General features: G+C 30.1%; 2 protein-coding genes across 2 annotated transcripts in view; one reads left to right on the top strand and one right to left on the bottom strand.

The window, feature by feature from the left end:
• LOC114328125 (protein flightless-1) overlaps positions 1-25,295 on the bottom strand; it is a 115,130-nt gene that overhangs the window by 11,740 nt on the left and 78,095 nt on the right. The window contains exons 15-16 of the mRNA XM_028276902.2: positions 7,080-7,389; positions 4,057-4,170 (exon numbers count right to left, since the gene is read on the bottom strand). Of these exons, the coding sequence (XP_028132703.2) occupies positions 4,057-4,170; positions 7,080-7,389 (424 nt within the window). The remainder of the gene's footprint in view (positions 1-4,056; positions 4,171-7,079; positions 7,390-25,295) is intronic.
• On the top strand, positions 14,334-15,388 carry LOC126883084 (uncharacterized). Its single transcript, XM_050648313.1, has 2 exons — positions 14,334-14,657; positions 14,812-15,388. The coding sequence occupies exons 1-2, from the start codon at positions 14,510-14,512 to the stop codon at positions 15,234-15,236; spliced, it is 573 nt and encodes a 190-aa protein (XP_050504270.1). The 5' UTR covers positions 14,334-14,509; the 3' UTR covers positions 15,237-15,388.

Consider the following 25,295-nt stretch of genomic DNA (forward strand, 5'->3'; position numbering starts at 1 on the left):
TATACTTCTTTTTCCTTGAATCTTTCCCTGCATAATGAGTTGGAGCAAGTTATATCTCTCTCCACGTGTAATATGTCCGAGATATTCCAATTTTCTGGTTTTGATTGTGTTTAAGACTTCCATTTCTTTATTCATCTTTCTCAGAACCTCTTTGTTTGTGACGTGTTCTGTCCATGATATTTTTAGAATTCTTCTATATACCCACATCTCGAATGATTCCAGTTTTTTCATTGATGCCGCATTTAAGGTCCGAGCTTCCATTCCGTAAAACAGAGTCGAGAAAACGTAGCACCTAGCCAACCTTACTCTTAGCTCCAACTTCAAATCTCTTGTGCAGAGCACTTTTCTCATTTTGTTAAAATTCGCTCTAGCCTTTTCGATTCTAATTTTAATCTCCTGGAAGTAATCATTTGTGGAGTTGATAATTGTTCCAAGATATGCATATTTGTCTACTCGTTCGACGTTGGTTCCGTTTATGAGGAGATTCTCGTTATTTCTTTGAGTTTTAGATATTCTCATAAATTTTGTCTTCTTGATGTTCATTGTTAGACCGTATTCTTGGCTATATGTCGCTATTCTGTTAACCAGTCTCTGAAGATCATCAATATTTTCGGCTAAGACGACAGTGTCATCCGCATATCTAATGTTGTTAATGGGAACTCCGTTCACCTTTATTCCAGCTGTTTCGTCCTCAAGAGCTTGTTTTAGGATCTCTTCCGAGTAGGCATTAAAGAGAACTGGCGACAATACGCATCCCTGTCTCACCCCACGTCTAATTTCAATTTCCTCTGACAACTGTTCGTTAACACGTACTTTTGCTCGCTGCTTATAGTATAAATTAGATTCTGTACCATTTGATCAGATGATGTTATGCCCATTTTTACTATTTTATAGGAGAGACAAAAAACCGTTTATGGGAGTTTGTGTTTAAGGTTTTACCTAGGAATTAGCAATTTTCAGAATAAATAGATATGTGAATATAAGCGATATGTTACAATTTATTCTACGGACTCGAAAAAGTGGAACAAGAGTTTGAAAATAAAAAAGAAATTTGAAAAAATTGCAAATTATCATGTTTTGACCAAATGATTATTGTTAAAGAATATCACTTATTATCTTCCTATTCTGGAATTATTTGACTTTTTTGTGGAATTTCTTCTTCCTCTTCTTCTGTATGTCATCTTTATGTCTTCACTATGTCTTCATCTGCGATGAAGGTTGGCAATCATCACTGCTATTCTAACTTTTGACACTACAGCACAAAATAGTTCAGTTGAGCTGCATACACACCAAGATATTTTTCTTCTACCCATGCTGCGCCTTCCTTGAATCATTTCCTGCATTATTAATTTAAAGAATTCATAACTGTCACCACGTGTCATATGATCCAGATACTGTGGTTTTTTTATTTTGGTGGAATCCAGTATCTCCCTGTTGTGCTCTATTTTTCTTAGTACTTTTCATTGGTTATTCTGTCTGCCCAGGAGATTCTCAGCAATATTCGGTATGTCCACATTTCAAATGGTTCCAATCTATTATTACATTGTTTAATAAGAGTCCATGTCTCCACAACATACACAAGAATAGAAAATGCATAACAATAATTTATTACTCGTTTTCTAAGATTTAGGCTGAGGTCTCTACTACAAAATATTTGTTTCATGTTATTGAATGCATTTAACAATGAATTAATACAACTTGATTCCACAAAAATACTAATTTGTGACTTATGCACAAGTGACTTGTACCACTTATCACTATTTGACCATAAAAAATGAAAAATGTATTTTGATCATTGTGTGATAACAATACTTAAGATAATCTGATCACGCATAAACAAAAAAATGTGCACTTATCATTGAATAACCAATGCTGCCAATCAAATTATATCCGTTGTGCATTTAGCAGCGTCTGCCTAAACGATAAAGAATGTTGTTTTGATTATATGTGTGCACTAAACACAAAATGACTAAAAATGCAGTTAGCACCGTCTGACCAAATGGTACTGATATGATCCTGAGGTCATTGTAGTCTATCTTCTTTAGTTTCAGGACATTCATTAATTGTTCATGTCGTACTTTATCGAAAGCTTTATAGACCAGTAAGGATCTGTTTTTAGGTGGGTGTGAGAGGTGGCATTCAGATTTTTGCGGATAAAGTTAGGTGATAACTTCGTTAATAATAATTGATTTATGCTGCTTCTCAAATATGCCCGGAACATTAATAAAAAAAATAAAATATTTAAAAATTTCAAAAAATGTCGTTTTTTTTCTACTTTTTTTGCTTATAACTTTAAAACGATTCATTTTGAAACAAAGTCGTATAGGAATAAAACAAAGATAATTAAATTTTCTATCAGATGCGATTGGTTAAAAATGTCTTAATTTATCACCCCTGCTGCAAAATAGCAATAAATATAAAATAAGGGGGCAAAACAAGCCTGTCCTTATTCAATGATTTTCCATCACTTAGGTTACACTTGGAACCTTCCTAATTCGCTTAAAAAATTTTTGTAATGTGCTAAAACCGTACACCAAATTTCATTAAAATTGACTTACTAGATTTTTCATAATAATTTTGCAATCTAAACTTTTTTTAAAAAATTAAAATTTTTTAAAATCTTGCACAACAAAAACTAGAACATACAAAGATTTGTCAATTTTTTTACATATAAAGAAGCACTCCACCTATCTAATGCACTTTACAGAATTGAAATCGGATTATTTAAGCACCTCAGCAATGTTTTAAAGTTATAAACAATTTTTTGGCTTATAAACAAATTAGTGCTGTGGCCAGCAGGGGGTGCTACGGGCTCCTTTATTTAGATGGACTTACCCAAGTTTTTTTATGTATTTTGACCCGTAGAACACGAATTTTTTGGGTAACAGTTGATCCGGATGTCTACAAGATTGTTATAAACAAAGAACTTGAGGAATTACATAACATCGATTTTTCGCAAAATAAAACATTTTTTTGTATTTCTTGGGTAATTCTAAGCAAAAAATGTTCTTACCAAGTTTTTTCGTAGGATGCATAGTTTTCGAGATAAACGTGGTGGAACTTTCAAAAAATCGAGAAATGGTAATTTTTGAACGCGAATAACGTTTGATTAAAAAATAAAATAGCAATTCTGCTGACAGCATTTGAAACTTTAAGTGAAAATATACCGGTTTTAATTATTTTGCTAAAAATTAATTTTTTTTATTATTAAACAAAGCTATTTGTTTATAAGCCAAAAAATTGTTTATAAATTTAAAACATTGCTGGAGCCCCTTAAATAATCCGATTTTAATTCTGTAAAGTGTATTAGATAGGTAGAGCACCTCTTTATATGTAAAAAAATTAGCCAACTTCTAAATGGTCTACTTTTTGTTCAGAAAGATTTTAAAAAATTTGAACTTTTTTAAAAACATTTAGATTGCAAATTTATTATGCAAAATTTATTAGGTCGATTTTAATGAAATTTGGTACACGATTTAATTATGTTACAAAGAATTTCCTAAGCGAATTACTAAGGTTCTAAGTGCCACCAAAGTGGTTAAAAAATATTGAATAACAACAGACTTATTTTGCCCCCTTATTTTGTATTTATTGCTATATTGCAGAAAAGGTAATACCTTAAGACATTTTTTACCAGTCGTATATCATACAAAATTCAATTATCTTTATTTTATTTCTCTACGACTTTGTTCCAAAATGAATCGTTTTAAAGTTATAAGTAAAGAAAACAGAAAAAATCGATGTTTTTCGAAATTTTTAAATATTTTAATTTTTTTATTAATGTTCCGGGCATATTTGAGAAGGAACATAAGTCGATTATTATTACTGAAGGTGTCACCTAACTTTATCTGCAAAAATCCGAATGCCACCTCTCACATCCAAAAATAGACGTTTTTTCGCAGATCCTTACTGGTCTATTATTATAGTCAATAAAACAGACATATATATCTTGATTGACGTCTAGGCACCTTTGTATTAGGATATTAACTGAGAAAGTGAGAAAGAGAAAAATTATATACACTGATAATACTTAATTTAATAAAAAATATATATTACCTGTGCCGATTTTAAGGCTAATTTTATTTCCACTTCGCTACACTTGGCTCCTAACCATAAAAATACTTGTTCGCCGTTGTCGAGGATCATTATATCATCATCTGCTAAATCATCCTAAAAACACAATTTGGTTTTAAAAATAATGCCAAAATAACATTCATACTACATACTACGACATTTTTGACATCACTCTGTTTACCGAAACCCCACTCATACCCCTCATTCACAAATTAATTCAGACATTAATACCTTTGTCTGCATTTGCAATGATGCAAGTAGATCCACTAAGCTCTCTTGTTTAAATCAAGCCCTCATCCAAAATGGTTATGGGGAAAATCTCATCAATAGGGACATCCACACTATCCACAGTACTCCAGGGAAATAAGGCAAAATATACCATGTTCGCGACACTTGAGCAGTCAAGTTGCAAATGGGTTTTTGGGTACTATGTATATAATACCTAATACATTATAAATACAAAAATGCCCGTCACAGTTCGGACGAGAATTTCAGTTATTAACAAATAAGTGTCAAAAATTGCAGTTTTTTCGTTTAAATCGCTACAGGTAAAATAGGGTAGTTAAATATATTATTTATAGTATTTTTCTTTTAGTAGATGAGCCAAGGTTTAAAATGACAGTTTTTGAATTTTGGTCCGATCATGTTGCTTCTGAAATTGCAAAATAAGACTAAAATTTCGAAAATAAAAAATTTGCTAGAACTTTTGCGAAAATGACCTCAAGATTTCAGATTGCATAAAAAGTTGAGTCAAACAGTCCATATAATGCACAAAATTTTTTAAGACGATTTGTCAATTATTTTAAATTTTATTCAATTTGTTTATCCCAAAGAGCTTTTTTTTCGCAATGTTATTGTTCAGAAAATAATTTTGATATAGCAATTCTGTGAAAACCACATGAACAAAGAATAGTCATGTTTTCAAAGTATTTAAAAAATTATTAAAAAGTCATTTTGATCACTCCGAAAACATTTTACCAAAGTAGAGTCATTTTTGGCTTATAAACAATTTGAATAACTTTGTTAATATTGACTGTAGTCTAAAACTACAATAGGATTTGAAAAGCTGGTATTTTTACAAGAATTTTCAAGAAGAAACTTTTCACCTAGGGTAATTACGGTAAAAGTTAGCCACTTATGTTATTTAATTGACGGCTACTTTGTTTATAACAATTAAGCAACCTAACTAGCGCTATTTTGAAGTTGAAGGTATATAGTTTATGTGTAAAAGTTTGAGTAAACTTTGAACTTCAATAGAGTGGTTAATAAAGCTTTAAATTGACGTCCTAACGAAATCCATTCGTGGTCGGTGGAGGGGAATTATTAAAATCCGTGCACTCAAAAAATGAAATTGATTCTTCAAACATATGCTACGATTAATATCTCCGGAGCTTGTTGATGGATTTTGATCATAATTTTTTAAATTTGTATGTACTCGAAGTTTTATAGAGTATGTTATGTACACATATCCCCACCTAACATTACAAAATGTTAGGGGGAACCCCCTTATCACTTAGGGTTATGAAAAATAGATTACTACCGATTCTATGATCTAGCGAATATACATGTATAATTTCATAAAAATCGGCCAAGCAGTCTCGGAGCAGTATGGCAACTAACACTGTGACAGGAGAATTTTATAGATGTAAATATATAGATGGCTATTAACAAATAGGGGTTGGTGATAGAAGAGTGAAAATTAAGAGTTGTATGTATTTTTTAATTCTACATCATATAAAATTAAAGTAGACAATTTTCCAAATAAATAAAAAAAAATTTCAGGGGGGTGCAACCTCCCTTATAACTTATGGGTATGAAAAATAGATTAAAACCTATTCTCAGTCCTATAGGATATACGTGTAAAATTTCATAAAAATCGGCCAAGCTGTTTCATAGTAGTATGGTAACTAACACTGTTAAGGGAGAATTTTATGGATATAGAAGTATCTGTGAATTAAATAATAAAAGTGGCTAACTTTGACCGTAATTAACCTGGGCGAAAAGATTTTTTTGAAAATTCGTGTAAAAATACCATCTTTTGAAATTCCCAAGTGGATTTACTCTACAGTCAATATTAACAAAGCTGTTCAAATTGTTTATGAGCCAAAAATGACTCTACTTTAGTAAAATGTTTTCGTAGTGATAAAAATGACTTTTTAATGATTTTTTTTAATATCTTGAAAACATAACTATTCTTCTTTTATGTAGAACAACATTATTCTTCAGAACAACATTCTTTTATGTATTTGCCACAGAATTGCTATATCATTATTATTTTCTGAACAATAACATTGCGAAAAGAAAGCTTTTTGGGATAAACAAATTGAATAAAATTTAAACTAATTGACGAATCATCTTAAATTTTTTTGTGCATTATATATTTGACTCAATTTTTCATGCAATATGAAAGTCTTGTGGTCATTTTCGCAAAAGTTATAGCAATTTTTTTATTTTCGAACTTGTAGTCTTACTTTGCAATTTCCGAAGCAACAAATGCTCGGACAAAAATTAGAAAACTGTCATTTTAAACCTTGGCTCATCTACTAAAATAGGAATATGATAAATAAGAGATTTAATTACCCTATTTGTTCCTGTAGCGATTTAAACGAAAAAACTGCCATTTTTGACCCTTACTTGTTAATAACTAAAATTCTCGTCCGAACTGTGACGGGCATTTTTGTATTTATAATGTATTAGGTATATAGTACCCAAAAAACCCATTTGCAACCTGGCTGCTCAAGTGTCCCGACAAAAACCTTATTTCCCTGGACTACAGGCTTCTATCTCAACTCAAAGACACATACTCTCATCATAAGAAAGCTTTTCTTCCTTATATCACAGTATATATATTCTTATATATTTCCTCCTTATATCCCTGTCTTGTCCGATCAAGAACATTCCAAATTAACAACATCTTACATAGGCCAAACTAATCGTAAAATAAAAAAAAAAGATTTATGAACATTCCATTTCTGTTCGCAATTATTAAAGTTTTCGTAACTTACCTGACAAAAGTCCGAACACTTCTCCGAAACAATGAAATATCCTTTTTCGTTGGAACATCTAAACAATCTCGTGTATTCCATAAATTCGGCATCTTGCTCGTACGGCTTCTTCCCGCCGAGACCCAACCAGAAGAAGTTATCGGGTTCTTCGCCTTCGGTTAAGACTTGCAGCGTCACCCACGGACTGTTGAACATCTCTTCTGCGATTTCTTGAACGATCCTGGCCTCGTCTGGGTCGCTTTTGGATCCTATCCAGACGTAAACGATGCCGGAGTCGTCGTCTTGCTCGAATGGAACATTAAGAATGTAACTGAAAGGATAGCAAGAAGTATAAGAACATTTACTATAGTAAAAGAGCAGATTATAATAACATATTATAGGAACATATTAACAACAGTGCAAATAAACTGTTAAAATTATAACTGACTGGACACTACCAGGTCCCAAAAATGACATGAGAATAAGATATTTGTAGGTACTCGTCACGTAACAATCCTCGTTGGATGCGTGAATACCACACACAGTATACAGAAAACTTTTTTCATTGAGGGTCCCTTTTTCATTGAGGGAAACTGAATTAGTCCGTGGTCTATAGATTGATTGGAAAACAGGATTATACCTGAGTTAGCTCAGTTGTTTCCATATAGACCAGGGCGGATCTGTTTGGAGGTGGATGTGAGAGGTGGCATTCGGATTTTTGCAGGTAAAGTTAGGTGACAACTTCAATAATTATAATTGACTTATGCTCCATCTCAAATATGCCCGGAACATTAATAAAAAAATTTAAATATTAAAAAATTTCGAAAAATATCGATTTTTTTCTACTTTCATTGCTTATAACTTTAAAACGATTCATTTTGGAACAAAGTCGTAGGGAAAGAAAATAAAGATAATTGAATTTTGTATAATATACGGCTGGTTTAAAATGTCTTAAATTATTACCCTTTCTGCAAAATAGCAATAAATAGAAAATAAGAGAGCAAAAAAGACTGTTATTATTCGATGTTTTTCCACCACTTTGGTTGCACTTAGAACCTTCATAAGTCGCCTAGAAAATTCTTACAACATATTTAAACCGTCCACCAAATTTCATTAAAATCGACCTAATAGATTTTGCATAATGATTTTGCAATCTAAATTTTTTTAAAAAGTTCAAATTTTTTAAAAACTTTCTGAAGAAAAAGTAGACCATTTAGAACTTTGCTATTTTTTTACATATAAAGAGGTTCTCTACCTATCTAGTACACTTTACAGAATTAAAATCAGATTATTTAACCCGCCGTTACACGCGTTTTCTATTGTGACGTGGTTGCACGCGTATGAGCGTCGCCCTCACCTACATAAATTCGACTTATTTCGAGAAAGAATGACTGTCAACATTTATAAATATAAAATGGGTTGTACTCACATATTATAGAAAGTCTCGTAAACCAATTTTTTTTATTAATTTAACAAAACAAAAGTAAAAATAATATAGATCAAAAGCAAGTTTTCTTAATTTTCAATTTCAGCAAGCCACTGAAGAAATTAACGTTCTTTACGCGAATTCATTTTACTAAAAATACAAATTAAAATTAACAACTGTTCTGAAGCTATTTCTTTGTGGCATTTATGTAATTATTATTTTCTATTTTGATAACGACGTCCGAGGTGGAATTCGAAACGCCAATAAAATCAATTTTTCAAGTTAAATTGTGGCTTATTTCCCAATTAGAATAGGTAAATTTAAAAATGGGTTCTTAACCAGTGGCGCACCTAGAATTTTCCTCTGGGGGAGGGGGGTTTGCTTATGCACTGAAAGTTTTTTGTATTATTTGTGAAAGACAAGTTACATTTTCCTACCTTCTTTTATATATATTTTTATATGCTCTGGGTGGGATTTTAACCCCCAACCCCCCTCGGTGTGCCACTGTTCCTAACCTAATCCAAACAATAATATTTTAATTAAACCTACCTAAATATTAAATAAAAACCTAAAAGTTTCTTTGAGATAACAGAAACGTGATTTCACCGTGATTGCACGCGCAGTGAGGAATTCCCTCACTTGAAGAGGGATGTCTCTTCTTTCAACTATCACACAGCACACTGACCCCCACCCACTCTTCTATGACACTGACCGTCTGAAATATTCTAAAACATTTTCATACCCTCTCATGAACCATGCTAAAGGCATTCCTGGGTGCTTAAGGTTATCCTATTAGTTTACACAATTTCATTGCTTATAAACAAATATGGTGAGGGATTCCCTCATAGCGCGTGTAATGGCGGGTTAAGCGGCCTCAACACTGTTTTAAAGTTATAAACAAAGTTTTGGCTTATAAACAAATACAGTGAGGACGTTTGAGTTGGAATAAATTCATTTTCTTGAGAATGGGAGACTCTGGAGATAAATCCGGAAACAGATCGATTTTTATTTTTAAATTATAATTTTTTGGCATAAATATCATACTAGTGACGTCATCCATCTGGGTGTGATGACGTAATCTAAATATTGGAATTAATTTAATTCAATTTTTTTTAATTCAAACCCTGTATAAATACTTATGTTAATGTTTATATTAGTGACTACAAAATTGAATAGACGTTCGATTGAGCTAGCACACGGCACCTATTCTCATTTAAAAAAATCATCGATTACGTCATCACGCCCAGATGGATGACGTCACTAGTATGATATATACAGGGTGCGAGAACCTCTGGTTTTCTTTGATTGCGGCTAAATTATGGGATATACAAATAATGTTTTTAACAAAATTATTGTATATCGAAGCCGTCTATAATTTAAAATTATTTTCGATTATACAGGGTGAGTCGGAACGACGGTACGAACCAAACTTGTGTTTTTTAAATAGAACACCCTATATATTAAATCATTTTTGAATATATTTTTTAAAAATATTAAGAATTTATATAAGGTATTATAGGCCTAAAGTTGTAAAGAAAAATGGTGATATTCAAAGGGCTGTGAATTAGGCTTTCAAGGTAATAAGAATTTAAATAACATGTCAAAGTTTTTTTAGTATACTGTTATTTTTAAATAAATTAACATATTTGACATATAGTCATAAAATATACAGTGTGATCACTATTTGCAAATACAAAATTTTCTTATTTTTTTAATGGGACACCCTATATATTAGTATTGCCTTTTGTAGTAAATATTACAACCTTTCTTTTGGTATAAGGTTGTATGTACCTAGCATGTTTCGCTTTGTAGATATTAAAAAAAACTATAGATTTAACGTTTTTGTGGATTTTTTATTACAAAATTTTTTTGCAAAAAAAATTATTATAATCTGATTTTAGAAACATACAGTAAAATATCAAATACAAAAATAAAAACGTAATTAAGGATTAAAATAAATCATATAATAGTAAATAACTATCGTATAATAGTAAATCGTATAATAAATAAATTGTAAAATAACTTAAAATTATTTTACAAAAAATATTTGACAATACTAATGAATGCATAAATTAGTTAATAAATTAAATAAACAACCAAATTTGATATCCACCCTAGTAATTTTTCTACCACAGCAACTTTCTTGTACCAAATTAATTATTGTTAGTTATATTGTATTTACGAGTAAGATCAGTTAAACTTTTAATTTACCTTTTTTTACTTACATCTTGAGAACATAATTATAAAGTATGCTTTGAAACAAATGAATGTTAAATGTATCAGTCAAATTATTTATTAATATAAATAGTATTAACTGGTGTTACAAAAGCTGGTAATACTTTTGTAGTTGAAATTTTTGTAACAATTTTTTATATTTTAAATTTTAATTTTTCAAGCAAACAATTGGTGGATATGACAGTTGTTTTGGGCGAAACCATTAGAAATTATTACCAGCTTTTGTGACACGATTACATATATACTATTTACTTCATAATATATTACTATACCGTTCATTTGTTTCAAAGCATACTTTATACGTTCTCAAGATATACGTAGGTAAACTAAAAAGTTATTAACTGATCATACTCGTAAATACAATTTAACTAACAAAATTTAATACAATAAAGTTACTAGGGTAGAAAAAATTCTAGGGTAGATTTTAAAATTAATTGTTTAATATAATAATTAATTTATCCATATTAATTACTTATTAGTACGGTAAAATATTGTTTGTAACATTTTTTTTTTGAAACGTTTATTCAGCAATCTGTTAGTTATAAAAATTCTAACAATAAGCGTCTTTGGGGTTTGAAATAAAAAAGAATTGACGTTAGAGAGGTCAGTCCAATGACTGGACCTCTAGTATGGAACAAAAATGACATTCCGATAATATGCTACATACAAACATACATTTTACATTTACAAACAATACATATATCTATGTTTGTAACATAATTTTAAAGTTATTAAATTCAATTAAGTTGCACGTGCATACGTTTTATTTTAATCTTTAATTACGTTTTTATTTTCATCTTTGATATTTTAGTGTATGTTTCTAAAATTAGATTATATTTTTTTGCAAAAAAATTCAATTTAAATTATCGCGGATATAAAATATCCGCGAAACGTAAAATCTATAGTTCTTTTTTAAATATTTACAAAACCAAACATACTATGTACAGCTGGTTCCTAAAAAAACTGATACGACTCTTAAGGTGATACAGTAGCGATCAACAGGTAGCCAAAACGCGTTCCAAGATTGCGGTTGTAATTTTGAATATTTTTTCGAGATATTTGGCACACGTATTCGTAATATAATAAAGAATGGCGGTACAGAGCCCAATTTGAAAAATATATTAATATGTGGAAATTACTCTGTAATTAAATACAATATTAAAAAAACGAGCCTGTACCGCCATTAAGAAGAACAAAAAAATACACTTTCTTCAAATAAACTTTTTTTCTACGACCGTTTAATAATATGCTCATTATTCGCTATTTTTTCATAGATAATAGCACCCATTACTGTACCCGTGAGTAATAATTCATTACTCACGGGCTGAAGTTATTCACGGGTCATTACTCACAGGCTGAAGTTAGATTCAAGTGGCGCATGCCACTTTTAGTATTAATCGAATATAAACTGCAAACAAAATTACTTAAACTTGTTTATTTAATACAATAATTATTGTAATTTATACCAATAATTAACTTCGAACAATTTTTAAAGGAATTTTAACTGTAACAATGTCAGTATTTTTTTTTACGTTTATATCTTGTTTACTAAAAATTTTGACGTTTATCATTTAATTTAGTGACAGTGACATTAGCGCATTTTGTTTATGTTAATTGGAATTTATAACTAATATTGTGTTTGTTTTTCAAGATATATTGTGTTAAATATGTTATAACATATGTAACATGTATAGAGGTATATTATTATATTATATTTATATAGTTAAATGTAAATATACAGTATAAATATACAGTATAAATATATATATATATATATATATATATATATATGAAATACGTCCACCGACAACAGCCATTTCCTATTTATTAGATTCACTGACAGTAGATACAAATTTAAGGTTAATATTTTTTCGGAAACGAATAGAACTTATTTTGACTATTTCTAGTTGTATTTTTACAATAAATAAGAATTTAGTAATAGTAGGCAACCAATTATTCAGCCACGTACTAGGGGTAAATAGCATTTAGGTATTTTTGTAAATTATTATAATTTAAATCTCGAGTAGTTAATAATTAAATTATTTACTAATTAAAATAAAAAAGGTCGTAGAAAAAGTATAGTATTCTACTCGCATGTAATGGCTATTACTCACTCTGATGAATTACGTGAAAACTTCATCATCGTGAGTAATAGCCATCATTACATGCTCGTTGGATAATATACTATTATCCGATGCCTAGATTTTGTGTCATTTTGGAACTACTAATGAAAAAAAAAATTTAGTAGTTCCAAAATGACACAAACTCTAGGCATCGGATAAAAAAGTTTATTTGAAGAAAGTGTATTTTTTTGTTCGTCTTAATGGCGGTACAGGCTCGTTTTTTTAATAATGTATTTAATTACAGAGTAATTTCCACATATTAATATATTTTTCAAATTGGGCTCTGTACCGCCATTCTTTATTATATTACGAATACGTGTGCCAAATATCTCGAAAAAATATTCAAAATTACAGCCGCAATCTTGGAACGCGTTTTTGCTACCTGTTGATCGCTACTGTTTCCTCTTAATAGTATAGTATTGTTGATCCAAAAGATGGCATAACCCAGACATCCAAAGTGAAAGTTATCCTTCAACACCAAATTGTTCTATATGGTCCACACAATGTCCAGAAAAAAGTCACACCATTTTGAGCGTCGGGTTTGGGGGGGAGAGGGGGGATAAATCGGTAAATTCGTAGTTTTTTAAGTTTTTCGCCAATATTTCTAAAACTATGCGGTTTAGCATGAACAACCCTCTATACAAAATTGTTCTACATTAAATTTGAAATAAAAAAGGCCCTATGCATAATCTTTCTAAAATGAATGGTTCCAAAGTTACGGAGGTAGTATAGTATAACTGGTCCAAAAAAAGGCCTAACCCAAACATCCAAAGTAAAAGTTTTCCTCCATCACCAAAATGTTCTATATGGTCCACATATTGTTCAGTAAAAAGTTACACCATTTTGAGCGTCCTGTTTGGGAGGAAGATGGGAGAGAAGCCGGTAAAATAGTAGTTTTTTTATGTTTTTCGTCAATATTTCTAAAACTATGCTTTAGCGTAAACAATGTTATATACAAAAATGTTCTACATAACATTTAAAACAAAAAATGTTCTATACATAATTGTTATAAAATCAACGGTTCCAGAGTTACGGAGGGTGAAAGGTCGAGGTGTTTGATACTTTTTATATTTTTTGGGCAATCGCTGTTGGGCGTGAAAAAGGGGACAAGTCAATTTTTGATGAAAACGGGATTAACTCAAATATAGGTTGAAAAAAGTATGTTTTGATTGTGTGTAAAAGGGGACTAGTCAATGTAGCTGAATTTGTATGTAAAGTTGATTGTTCCAAAAGAGGCACTTACAAAATAGTACATAAAGTTTAGTGTAAAAAGGGATATGTTAACATATTCCTTTTGGCACTGCCCATATCAGTATTTCTCTTAGTGAATAATGAGACAACTTGACTTGCCCCCTTATTCACGGTTAGCTTTTAATGTAGCGAGCAACCAACTTAACACACATAACCTATAAATTAGTATGCAAAACGAGTCATAGTTGTAATTATTATTGCAAAATAAAAATATTTGTTTAAATTTAGTAATACCAATATAATAAGTGAAAATTAAAAAATGTCTAGAGGAAAACAAATTCTAAATATGCTAAATGCCGATGGTAAGTAAAATCATAATTTATTTTCCACTGGTAGTGGTAGAATATTTTTACTGTAATCTAAAATTATCCAGTTGTTTCTGTATGTATAATGTGTACACAGAATAAATAAAATAAATGGGATATTGTTTTACAGATGAACAAGAGAATGTTCGTATATATTGTTCAGATAAGGAAACTGTATTAGAAAATTGCAATAAAAGATGTACAAATGCTGACAATTACTTGGAAGGGATTATACCAATGCAGAAAACCTTTCCTTCTGGTAAGTAATAAATAATTTTATTAAAAGTGGGTACACGTAATACAAACTATGGAAGAAATTATATGAACAAAAACAAAATGCGCATTTAGTGTCGTTCTTTTGTTGTTTGCTAATAAAAATTTTATTAGCTAATTTTATTTTTGTTGCATTTTAGAGCAACATGCCCGAGATGAGTCTGAGATGTCCTACGCCAGTAGCGTTGCTGCATCACTTCCAGATGAAATTCAGGATCTATTAGATTTTTCATCAGATGATAGTATTGCAGATCCAAATTTTGTCCCTGCGCAGGATGAAAAATATGATAGCTTTGCCGCGGACAGCGATATAGTAGAAAGAAAAAAAAGAAGAGCCAATTCAGAAGAAGATATAAATAATACTGCAGTAGACAAATATAACTTAGACGGGAAAGTTCACGAGAAAGTTAAAAAACGCACGAACAAAGAAACGAGAAAAATGAGACAAGAGAGACGAGAAAAACGAAATTTTGGTAAGGCGTATGTTACAAGAACTGGAAAAGAGATTAAAGAAAAAACTATGCAAGAACTGAAATTATGTAGAAATAGTGCAAGGAAAAAATAAAGGACGAAGTTCGCTTGCAACTTTTTAAAGAATTCTGGGAAATGGGAAGCTACAATCGTAGGTTAGAATATATAGCTGCTCTCATGGATGTTAAAGAGAAGAGTTCTATGCGAATTAGGTGTTCTGACCCAAGCAAACAACGGTACCGACAACATACCATAATTTATCATTTCCCTCTTCATGGCGTTCGTTCTGTTGCTTGCAAGGACTGTTTTATGAAAACTTATATTAGTAAGAAATTCATAGAAGTTATAGTAGCGAAAAAATGTTCTCAAATATCAGGCGTAATGGCATTAGACCAACGAGGATATCATGAAAATCGGAAGAAGGTATCAGATGATGAAAAAATAAGGGCAAGGGATCACATTTTATCCCGTAGATTTAGAAAAGAGGGGAAAAGCGGCTATAAATTTATTACCCAAGGAGGCATATAACAAGCCTGTGCCGATAACGATAGAAAAGAAAAAGCACCTGATGGACTTACTGCCGTATATATCAGAATCACTGTGGGACTTTTACAAAAATCTACCCACAGATAAAGACTTAGCTGATGTGCTCCCGGATTCATCAACTTCTGACGACGATTAAAAGTTTGAAGTATCTTGTAGCTAGATTTGTATGCATAAGTAATTTATGTTTAATGTTTTTAGTACATAAATATAATGTAGCACTTAAGTAAGCTTGTATTAACGTAATAAAATTTTCCATTATCCTGTGTTATCGTTATTATGTTCAACTACAAAGGGGGTAAGTCATGTGAGTATTTGTGAAAAACGAGGTAAGTCAAACAAATATCGTTTTAAACATATTTTTTTCCCAAATACTCAGCAAAAAAATCTTAATCCATGTAGGAAAAGTACATGTAAAAACAAATTTCAAGTAGATTATCATTCAAAACATCTGTAAAAAAACATCATTTTTTTGTAAAATTTTAAATAGTGTTTTTCTCGTTTTCACATTTTATGACTTGTCCCCCTTTTCACGCGCAACAGCGTTATGATATAACTATACCAAAAACCCAGACATCCAAAGTGAAAGTTATCCTCCAACACCAAATTGTTCTATATGGTCCACATAATGTTCAGAAAAAAGTCACACCATTTTGAGCGTCGTGTTTGGGGGGGAGAGGGGAGAGGGGAGAGAAATCGGTACATATAAAAAGTATCGAAAACCTCCAATTTTCACCCTCCGTAACTCTGAAACCGTTGATTTTATAACAATTATGTATAAAACCTTTTTTGTTTTAAATTTTATGTAGAACATTTTTCTATAGAACATTCCTTACGCTAAAGCATAGTTTTAGAAATATTGACGAAAAACTTAAAAAAACTACTAATTTATCGACTTCTCCCCCATCTCCCCCTTAAACCGGACTCTCAAAATGGTGTAACTTTTTACTGAACAATATGTGGACCATATAGAACAATTTGGTGTTGAAGGAAAACTTTTACTTTGGATGTCTGGGTTAGGCCTTTTTTTGGACCAATTATACTATACTACCTCCGTAACTTTGGAACCGTTCATTTTAGAAGGGTTATGCATAGGGCCTTTTTATTTCAAATTTAATGTAGAACAATTTTGTGTAGAGGGTTGTTCATGCTAAACCGCTTAGTTTTAGAAATATTGACGAAAAACGTAAAAAACTACGAATTTGCAGATTTCTCCCCCCCCTCTCCCCCCCCCCCCCAAACCCGACGCTCAAAATGGTGTGACTTTTTTCTGAACATTATGTGGACCATATAGAACAATTTGGTGTTGGAGGATAACTTTCACTTTGGATGTCTTTGGACATCCAAGATCGTTGGTCACTATCTGCTGTAGCGAACCATTTTAACGTAAGCAGAACAACAGTTTTTAATATTAATAAAAGATGGAGAGAACAAGAAACTCTCAAAAGAAAGCAATGTTCTGGAAGACTAAAAATATCTACCGCTCATGAAAATCGTATGCTTTTGGAGAGATTAGAAGACAATCCTTTTGAATTTTGAAGATGCAAAAACTGCAAGAATTATGTCACAGTTTCCGGGAAGAAAGACAACAACTTTCAGAACTGCAGCACAAAAACAAGCTCTTACACCACAGCAGAAGCAATCAATACTTATATTTGCTTTAAACCATCAGCTACAAAATCAAGATTTTGAGACAGGGTAGGTATTATTTACAGATGGGAAAATTTTTCAATCTTGTTTAATGATGAAATATTCAATTCTTGGTTTAATATATTGTTGAGTTACGTCGTTTGTTTTATTCCTTAATAATAATAAAAAATAATATCAACAACCCTATTTTATGTAAAAACTATCAGTTATATACTCTTTATAAAATGCAGGAATTCAAAGTAATATCAAAATTTAGACTTTAATAATAATTATTACAATTTATGAATTAACTAACATACACAGTGCGTCCATGAAGTAAAGCATAATTTCAGTATTTCGTAAACCGGAGACTTTAAGGAAAAATCCCGAAACAGGTCGATTTTTATTTTTAAATTACGATGTTTTGGCATACATATCATACTAGTGACGTCATCCATCTGGGTGTGATGACGTAATCGATGATTCTTTTAAATGAGAATAGGGGTCATGTAATAGCTTATTTGAAAGGGTATGTAATTCTCTATTCAATAATATAAACATTAATATAATTATTTATACAGGGTGTTCAAAAAATGTTATTTTAAATTAAATTAATTGGTACAAAAAGATGAATGTATGTAATTTGTTTAATTCTAGATATATTTTATTGGTGCCAGAAAACATAAAAATGTTTTATTTAAAAAATAAACATTGATATTCGCTTAAGCGTAATGTTAAACTTCCAAGAGGGGGGTGGGTGGCAGCTCTAACATTGAATTTAAGCGAAAAGCAATATTTATTATTTGTCAAATAAACATGTATTCCTGTTTTCTGACAAAAGTAAACGAATTTTAAATTAAATAAGTTACATACATTCTTCTTTTTGTCTCAATTAATTTAATTAAAAAATTCTTTTTGGACACCCTGTATAAATAATGATGTTAAAGTTTGTATTAGTAAATAGAGAATTAAATACCCTTTCAAATGAGCTATCACATGACCCCTATTCTCATTTAAAAAATTCATCGATTACGTTATCAAGCCCAGATGGATGACGTCACTAGTATGATAATATATATGCCAAAAAATTGAATTTAAAAATAAAAATCGACCTGTTTCGTAATTTATCCTTAAAGTAGCCGGTTTACGAAATAATAAATGTATGCGTTACTTTATGGACGCACTGTATGTAATCAGTTGTTTGTTTATAAGTGGCGGCTGGTCAGAGGAGGCAAGGGAGGCTTAGCCTCAATATAATTTTTTTACACACGCTACACTGTTTTGTTTACTTTGCTATTTTGCTTCGCGTTAGAGATATCGCAAAAAATTATTTGAACAAGTTGTTCCAAATAATATTCTAACCCCAAATACCAAATTTCAGCACAAAATTCGCACTTTTAGTTTTTTGAGATTTTTCGGCCAGCAGCCTCCTCTGCGGATTTTAGGATCCTGACTACAAATAATGAAAAAACTAAAAGTGCGAATTTTGTGATGAAATTTGGTATGTGGGATTAGAATAATATTTGGAACAACTTGTTTAAATAACTTTTTCCGATATCTGTAATGTAAAGCAAAATATCGGTAATTTGCATTCGCAGAGTAAGCCGCTTTTAGAATTAAAAAAATTCAGTTCAGTATCTTAAACAATGTAAACCTTCAACCTGTATGGACTGCAAAACTTACAGAGATAGAATTGTTAACAAATAAACAACACAAACTTTGGTAATACACTTTTACAATTATACTAACTATTTTTAAAATGATATGATATTATGAAATAATTATGAATTATGATATTATAAAATGTAAATAAAAATGGTCAAAAAAATGGGGCCTTAAATTAGATTTTTTTGGCGGATTTTTTTTTGCTAGTGCAAATTTGTCTAGATAATTTACAGTTAGGTATAGCCTCCCCTATTGAAAAAATCACGAGCCGCCACTGTTGTTTATTTTATTATTTGTCTGTCATAATAAATATATAATGTCAGACCAATCAAATACACTGCTCAAAATGATCAAATCTTACTAAGAGTCGTATCAGTTTTTTTAGGAACCAGCTGTACATACAACCGTATACCAAAATAAAGGCTGTAATATTTACTACAAAATGCAATACTAATATACAGGGTGTTCCATTAAAAAATTAGAAAATTTTGTATTTGCAAATAGTTATTACACTGTATATTTTATGGCTATAAGTAAAAGATATTAAATTATTTAAAAATGACACTATATTATAAAAACTTTGACCTACCACTTAATTTTTATTACCTTGGAAACGTAATCCACGGCCCTATAAATATTACCATTATTTTCAATAAAAATGTAAATATTTCGAAAACTGTTAACTTTAGGCCTATAAGACCCGATACAAATTTTTCATATTTTTAAAAACTATATTCAAAAATGATTTAATATATAGGGTGTTACATTTAAAAAAATAAAACTTTGGTTCATACCGTCGTTCTGACTCACCCTGTATAATCAGAAATAATTTTAAATTATAGAAGGTTTTGATATACATTAGTTTTGTTAAAAATATTTTTTTTATATCCCATAGTTTAGCCGTAATCAAAGAAAACCGGAGGTTTGGCGCACCCTGTATACCAAAAAATTAGAATTTAAAAATAAAAACCTATTCTCGAGAACATGCATTTATACCAACTCAAACTTCCTCACTGTATTTGTTTATATAAGCCAAAAAGTTGTTTATACCTTTAAAACAGTGCTGAGACCGCTTAAATAATCCGATTTTAATTCTGTAAAGTGTATTAGATAGGTAGAAATGTAAATCTCTTTATATGTAAAAAAATTAGCAAACTTCTAAATGGTCTACTTTTCTTTAGAAAGTTTTTAAAACATTTGAACTTTTTTTAAAAAATTTAGATTGCAAAATTATTCTGCAAAATCTATCAGGTCGATTTTAATGAAATTTGGTGAACGATTTAAGTATGTTGTAAGAATTTTGTAAACGAATTACGAAAGTTCTAAGTGAAACCAAAGTGGTTGAAAAACATTGAATAAAAACAGGCTTATTTTGTATTTATTGCTATCTTGCAGAAAGGGTAATAATTTAAGACATTTTTAACCAGTCGTTTATCATACAAAATTCAATTATCTTTATTTTATTTCCCTACGACTTTGTTTCAAAATGAATCGTTTTAAAGTTATAAGCAAAGACAATAGAAATAAATCGATGTTTTTCGAAATTTTTAAATATTTTAATTTTTTTATTATTGTTTCGGACATATTTGAGAAGGAGCATAAGTCAATAGGGAACTTGCATAAATTTTTAAATTCGAAAAAAATGTTATAAATCACAACAGAACATAATTTAAAACATGTATCAAAGATAAAAAAAAGTTTTGTTTGTCTTTCGTTTGGCCCCTAAAGACGATTAAAAATTCAAATTAAAACAGGTGGTCCAAAACGCTTAGTGACGTCATATAGTTGTGCATGTACATTCTGCACCAACAAAGTAAACAAAATTGTATATAATTTTAAATTAGACACTATAAACGTCTGTAGAAAATACAGTTATGTAACGTCACAAGCGTTTTTGATCGTTTGAACTATTTTACATTGGCTAAGGGTTCTTCTAAACCAAGGCCAGAAAACAGAAAAAAATATATAGATTTTAAATTATCTTCTAAGTTATTATGAGGTTTTACCGCGTGAAAGTTTGGAAATATTATTTTTAAAGGAAACTCAATAATATTACGTAATAAAAAAATGTTTAAGTTCCCTTATAGGTTTGGCATTCGTTTTGACACTGACACTAAGTTTTATAAATATATTTGATAATTTCTATTTCTGATATATTTGAGTGTTTTTAAGATATATTTTTTAAAATGACCGAAGAGGGTTTTTGTAAAGGGCAGTCTGCAAAACATTGATATTCGCTTAAGCGTAATGTTAAACTTCCAAGAGGGGGGTGGGTGGCAGCTCTAACATTGAATTTAAGCGAAAAGCAATATTTATTATTTGTCAAATAAACATGTATTCCTGTTTTCTGACAAAAGTAAACGAATTTTAAATTAAATAAGTTACATACATTCTTCTTTTTGTCTCAATTAATTTAATTAAAAAATTCTTTTTGGACACCCTGTATAAATAATGATGTTAAAGTTTGTATTAGTAAATAGAGAATTAAATACCCTTTCAAATGAGCTATCACATGACCCCTATTCTCATTTAAAAAATTCATCGATTACGTTATCAAGCCCAGATGGATGACGTCACTAGTATGATAATATATATGCCAAAAAATTGAATTTAAAAATAAAAATCGACCTGTTTCGTAATTTATCCTTAAAGTAGCCGGTTTACGAAATAATAAATGTATGCGTTACTTTATGGACGCACTGTATGTAATCAGTTGTTTGTTTATAAGTGGCGGCTGGTCAGAGGAGGCAAGGGAGGCTTAGCCTCAATATAATTTTTTTACACACGCTACACTGTTTTGTTTACTTTGCTATTTTGCTTCGCGTTAGAGATATCGCAAAAAATTATTTGAACAAGTTGTTCCAAATAATATTCTAACCCCAAATACCAAATTTCAGCACAAAATTCGCACTTTTAGTTTTTTGAGATTTTTCGGCCAGCAGCCTCCTCTGCGGATTTTAGGATCCTGACTACAAATAATGAAAAAACTAAAAGTGCGAATTTTGTGATGAAATTTGGTATGTGGGATTAGAATAATATTTGGAACAACTTGTTTAAATAACTTTTTCCGATATCTGTAATGTAAAGCAAAATATCGGTAATTTGCATTCGCAGAGTAAGCCGCTTTTAGAATTAAAAAAATTCAGTTCAGTATCTTAAACAATGTAAACCTTCAACCTGTATGGACTGCAAAACTTACAGAGATAGAATTGTTAACAAATAAACAACACAAACTTTGGTAATACACTTTTACAATTATACTAACTATTTTTAAAATGATATGATATTATGAAATAATTATGAATTATGATATTATAAAATGTAAATAAAAATGGTCAAAAAAATGGGGCCTTAAATTAGATTTTTTTGGCGGATTTTTTTTTGCTAGTGCAAATTTGTCTAGATAATTTACAGTTAGGTATAGCCTCCCCTATTGAAAAAATCACGAGCCGCCACTGTTGTTTATTTTATTATTTGTCTGTCATAATAAATATATAATGTCAGACCAATCAAATACACTGCTCAAAATGATCAAATCTTACTAAGAGTCGTATCAGTTTTTTTAGGAACCAGCTGTACATACAACCGTATACCAAAATAAAGGCTGTAATATTTACTACAAAATGCAATACTAATATACAGGGTGTTCCATTAAAAAATTAGAAAATTTTGTATTTGCAAATAGTTATTACACTGTATATTTTATGGCTATAAGTAAAAGATATTAAATTATTTAAAAATGACACTATATTATAAAAACTTTGACCTACCACTTAATTTTTATTACCTTGGAAACGTAATCCACGGCCCTATAAATATTACCATTATTTTCAATAAAAATGTAAATATTTCGAAAACTGTTAACTTTAGGCCTATAAGACCCGATACAAATTTTTCATATTTTTAAAAACTATATTCAAAAATGATTTAATATATAGGGTGTTACATTTAAAAAAATAAAACTTTGGTTCATACCGTCGTTCTGACTCACCCTGTATAATCAGAAATAATTTTAAATTATAGAAGGTTTTGATATACATTAGTTTTGTTAAAAATATTTTTTTTATATCCCATAGTTTAGCCGTAATCAAAGAAAACCGGAGGTTTGGCGCACCCTGTATACCAAAAAATTAGAATTTAAAAATAAAAACCTATTCTCGAGAACATGCATTTATACCAACTCAAACTTCCTCACTGTATTTGTTTATATAAGCCAAAAAGTTGTTTATACCTTTAAAACAGTGCTGAGACCGCTTAAATAATCCGATTTTAATTCTGTAAAGTGTATTAGATAGGTAGAAATGTAAATCTCTTTATATGTAAAAAAATTAGCAAACTTCTAAATGGTCTACTTTTCTTTAGAAAGTTTTTAAAACATTTGAACTTTTTTTAAAAAATTTAGATTGCAAAATTATTCTGCAAAATCTATCAGGTCGATTTTAATGAAATTTGGTGAACGATTTAAGTATGTTGTAAGAATTTTGTAAACGAATTACGAAAGTTCTAAGTGAAACCAAAGTGGTTGAAAAACATTGAATAAAAACAGGCTTATTTTGTATTTATTGCTATCTTGCAGAAAGGGTAATAATTTAAGACATTTTTAACCAGTCGTTTATCATACAAAATTCAATTATCTTTATTTTATTTCCCTACGACTTTGTTTCAAAATGAATCGTTTTAAAGTTATAAGCAAAGACAATAGAAATAAATCGATGTTTTTCGAAATTTTTAAATATTTTAATTTTTTTATTATTGTTTCGGACATATTTGAGAAGGAGCATAAGTCAATAGGGAACTTGCATAAATTTTTAAATTCGAAAAAAATGTTATAAATCACAACAGAACATAATTTAAAACATGTATCAAAGATAAAAAAAAGTTTTGTTTGTCTTTCGTTTGGCCCCTAAAGACGATTAAAAATTCAAATTAAAACAGGTGGTCCAAAACGCTTAGTGACGTCATATAGTTGTGCATGTACATTCTGCACCAACAAAGTAAACAAAATTGTATATAATTTTAAATTAGACACTATAAACGTCTGTAGAAAATACAGTTATGTAACGTCACAAGCGTTTTTGATCGTTTGAACTATTTTACATTGGCTAAGGGTTCTTCTAAACCAAGGCCAGAAAACAGAAAAAAATATATAGATTTTAAATTATCTTCTAAGTTATTATGAGGTTTTACCGCGTGAAAGTTTGGAAATATTATTTTTAAAGGAAACTCAATAATATTACGTAATAAAAAAATGTTTAAGTTCCCTTATAGGTTTGGCATTCGTTTTGACACTGACACTAAGTTTTATAAATATATTTGATAATTTCTATTTCTGATATATTTGAGTGTTTTTAAGATATATTTTTTAAAATGACCGAAGAGGGTTTTTGTAAAGGGCAGTCTGATAACTTACCTATAGTTGATATGTGTATGGTGGCTACATATTTTCAAGAAGAGTGAAAATTTTTCCGTCGGAGAAGTTCGGGGAGTTAAAGACGATAAGTAAGTACATATATTATGTATATTATACTCCCATTATACCTACTAATTTTATACTGTGATTTTATTCTGATTATTATTCTCATAAGTATTTAACGATAAAACTTAGTAGGTACACACTTCCTATTAAGTATAGTGATCAAAAAATGTCATTACAATATAAATATTTTCCCATATTTCGCGACGATGCTGTGGCCAAATACCCAAGTAGGTGGAGGCCAATAAACTAAAGAAGAAGAAGAAGAATATACTTACATATAACCCTCCCACATCACTGATATAACCATATAAAAAACTAATGTAAAACTATGTGACGTCACGGGCCGTCTGAACTACTTTAAAATAAAGAAGACTTTAAATTTGTATTTCTAAGTTATTATGAGTTTTTGAAGCAAGAAATTTTGGAAATCTCATTTTTATACAAAACTGAACATTATTATGTAATAAAAAAAAAATGTGCAAGTTCCCCATTATTATTGTTGGAGTCGTCACTTAACTTTATCTGCAAAAATTCGAATGCCACCTCGCACATCCAAAAATAGACGTTTTTTCACAGATCCGCCCTGGTCTAATATCCAAGTAAGTATTTTCAATTACATTAGACATTTAATGTAGACATTTCTTTATTCGAAACTTTCAGACAATAACAATATCCCAATCGACAATATTAAGCTGCAACAAGATGGTGCTTCACCTTACTATGCGCGTGTGGTGAAGCAATACCTCAATAATGTGTTTTTCAAACATTGAATTTGAAGGTCTGGTAATCTTTTTCTCATGGGCACTTTTCAGTGCGTCACAGTTTTTCGATTTCTTTCTA

The sequence above is a fragment of the Diabrotica virgifera genome, chromosome 4 (assembly GCF_917563875.1).
Source record: "Diabrotica virgifera virgifera chromosome 4, PGI_DIABVI_V3a".
Taxonomy (NCBI): domain Eukaryota; kingdom Metazoa; phylum Arthropoda; class Insecta; order Coleoptera; family Chrysomelidae; genus Diabrotica; species Diabrotica virgifera.

Bases quoted from the DNA above. Each gene is read 5' to 3' on its own strand.
- LOC126883084 (XM_050648313.1), top strand. From the start codon at position 14,510: ATGGGATATTGTTTTACAGATGAACAAGAGAATGTTCGTATATATTGT. The intron at 14,658-14,811 runs GTAAGTAATAAA...GTTGCATTTTAG, and splicing joins GCAGAAAACCTTTCCTTCTG to AGCAACATGCCCGAGATGAG.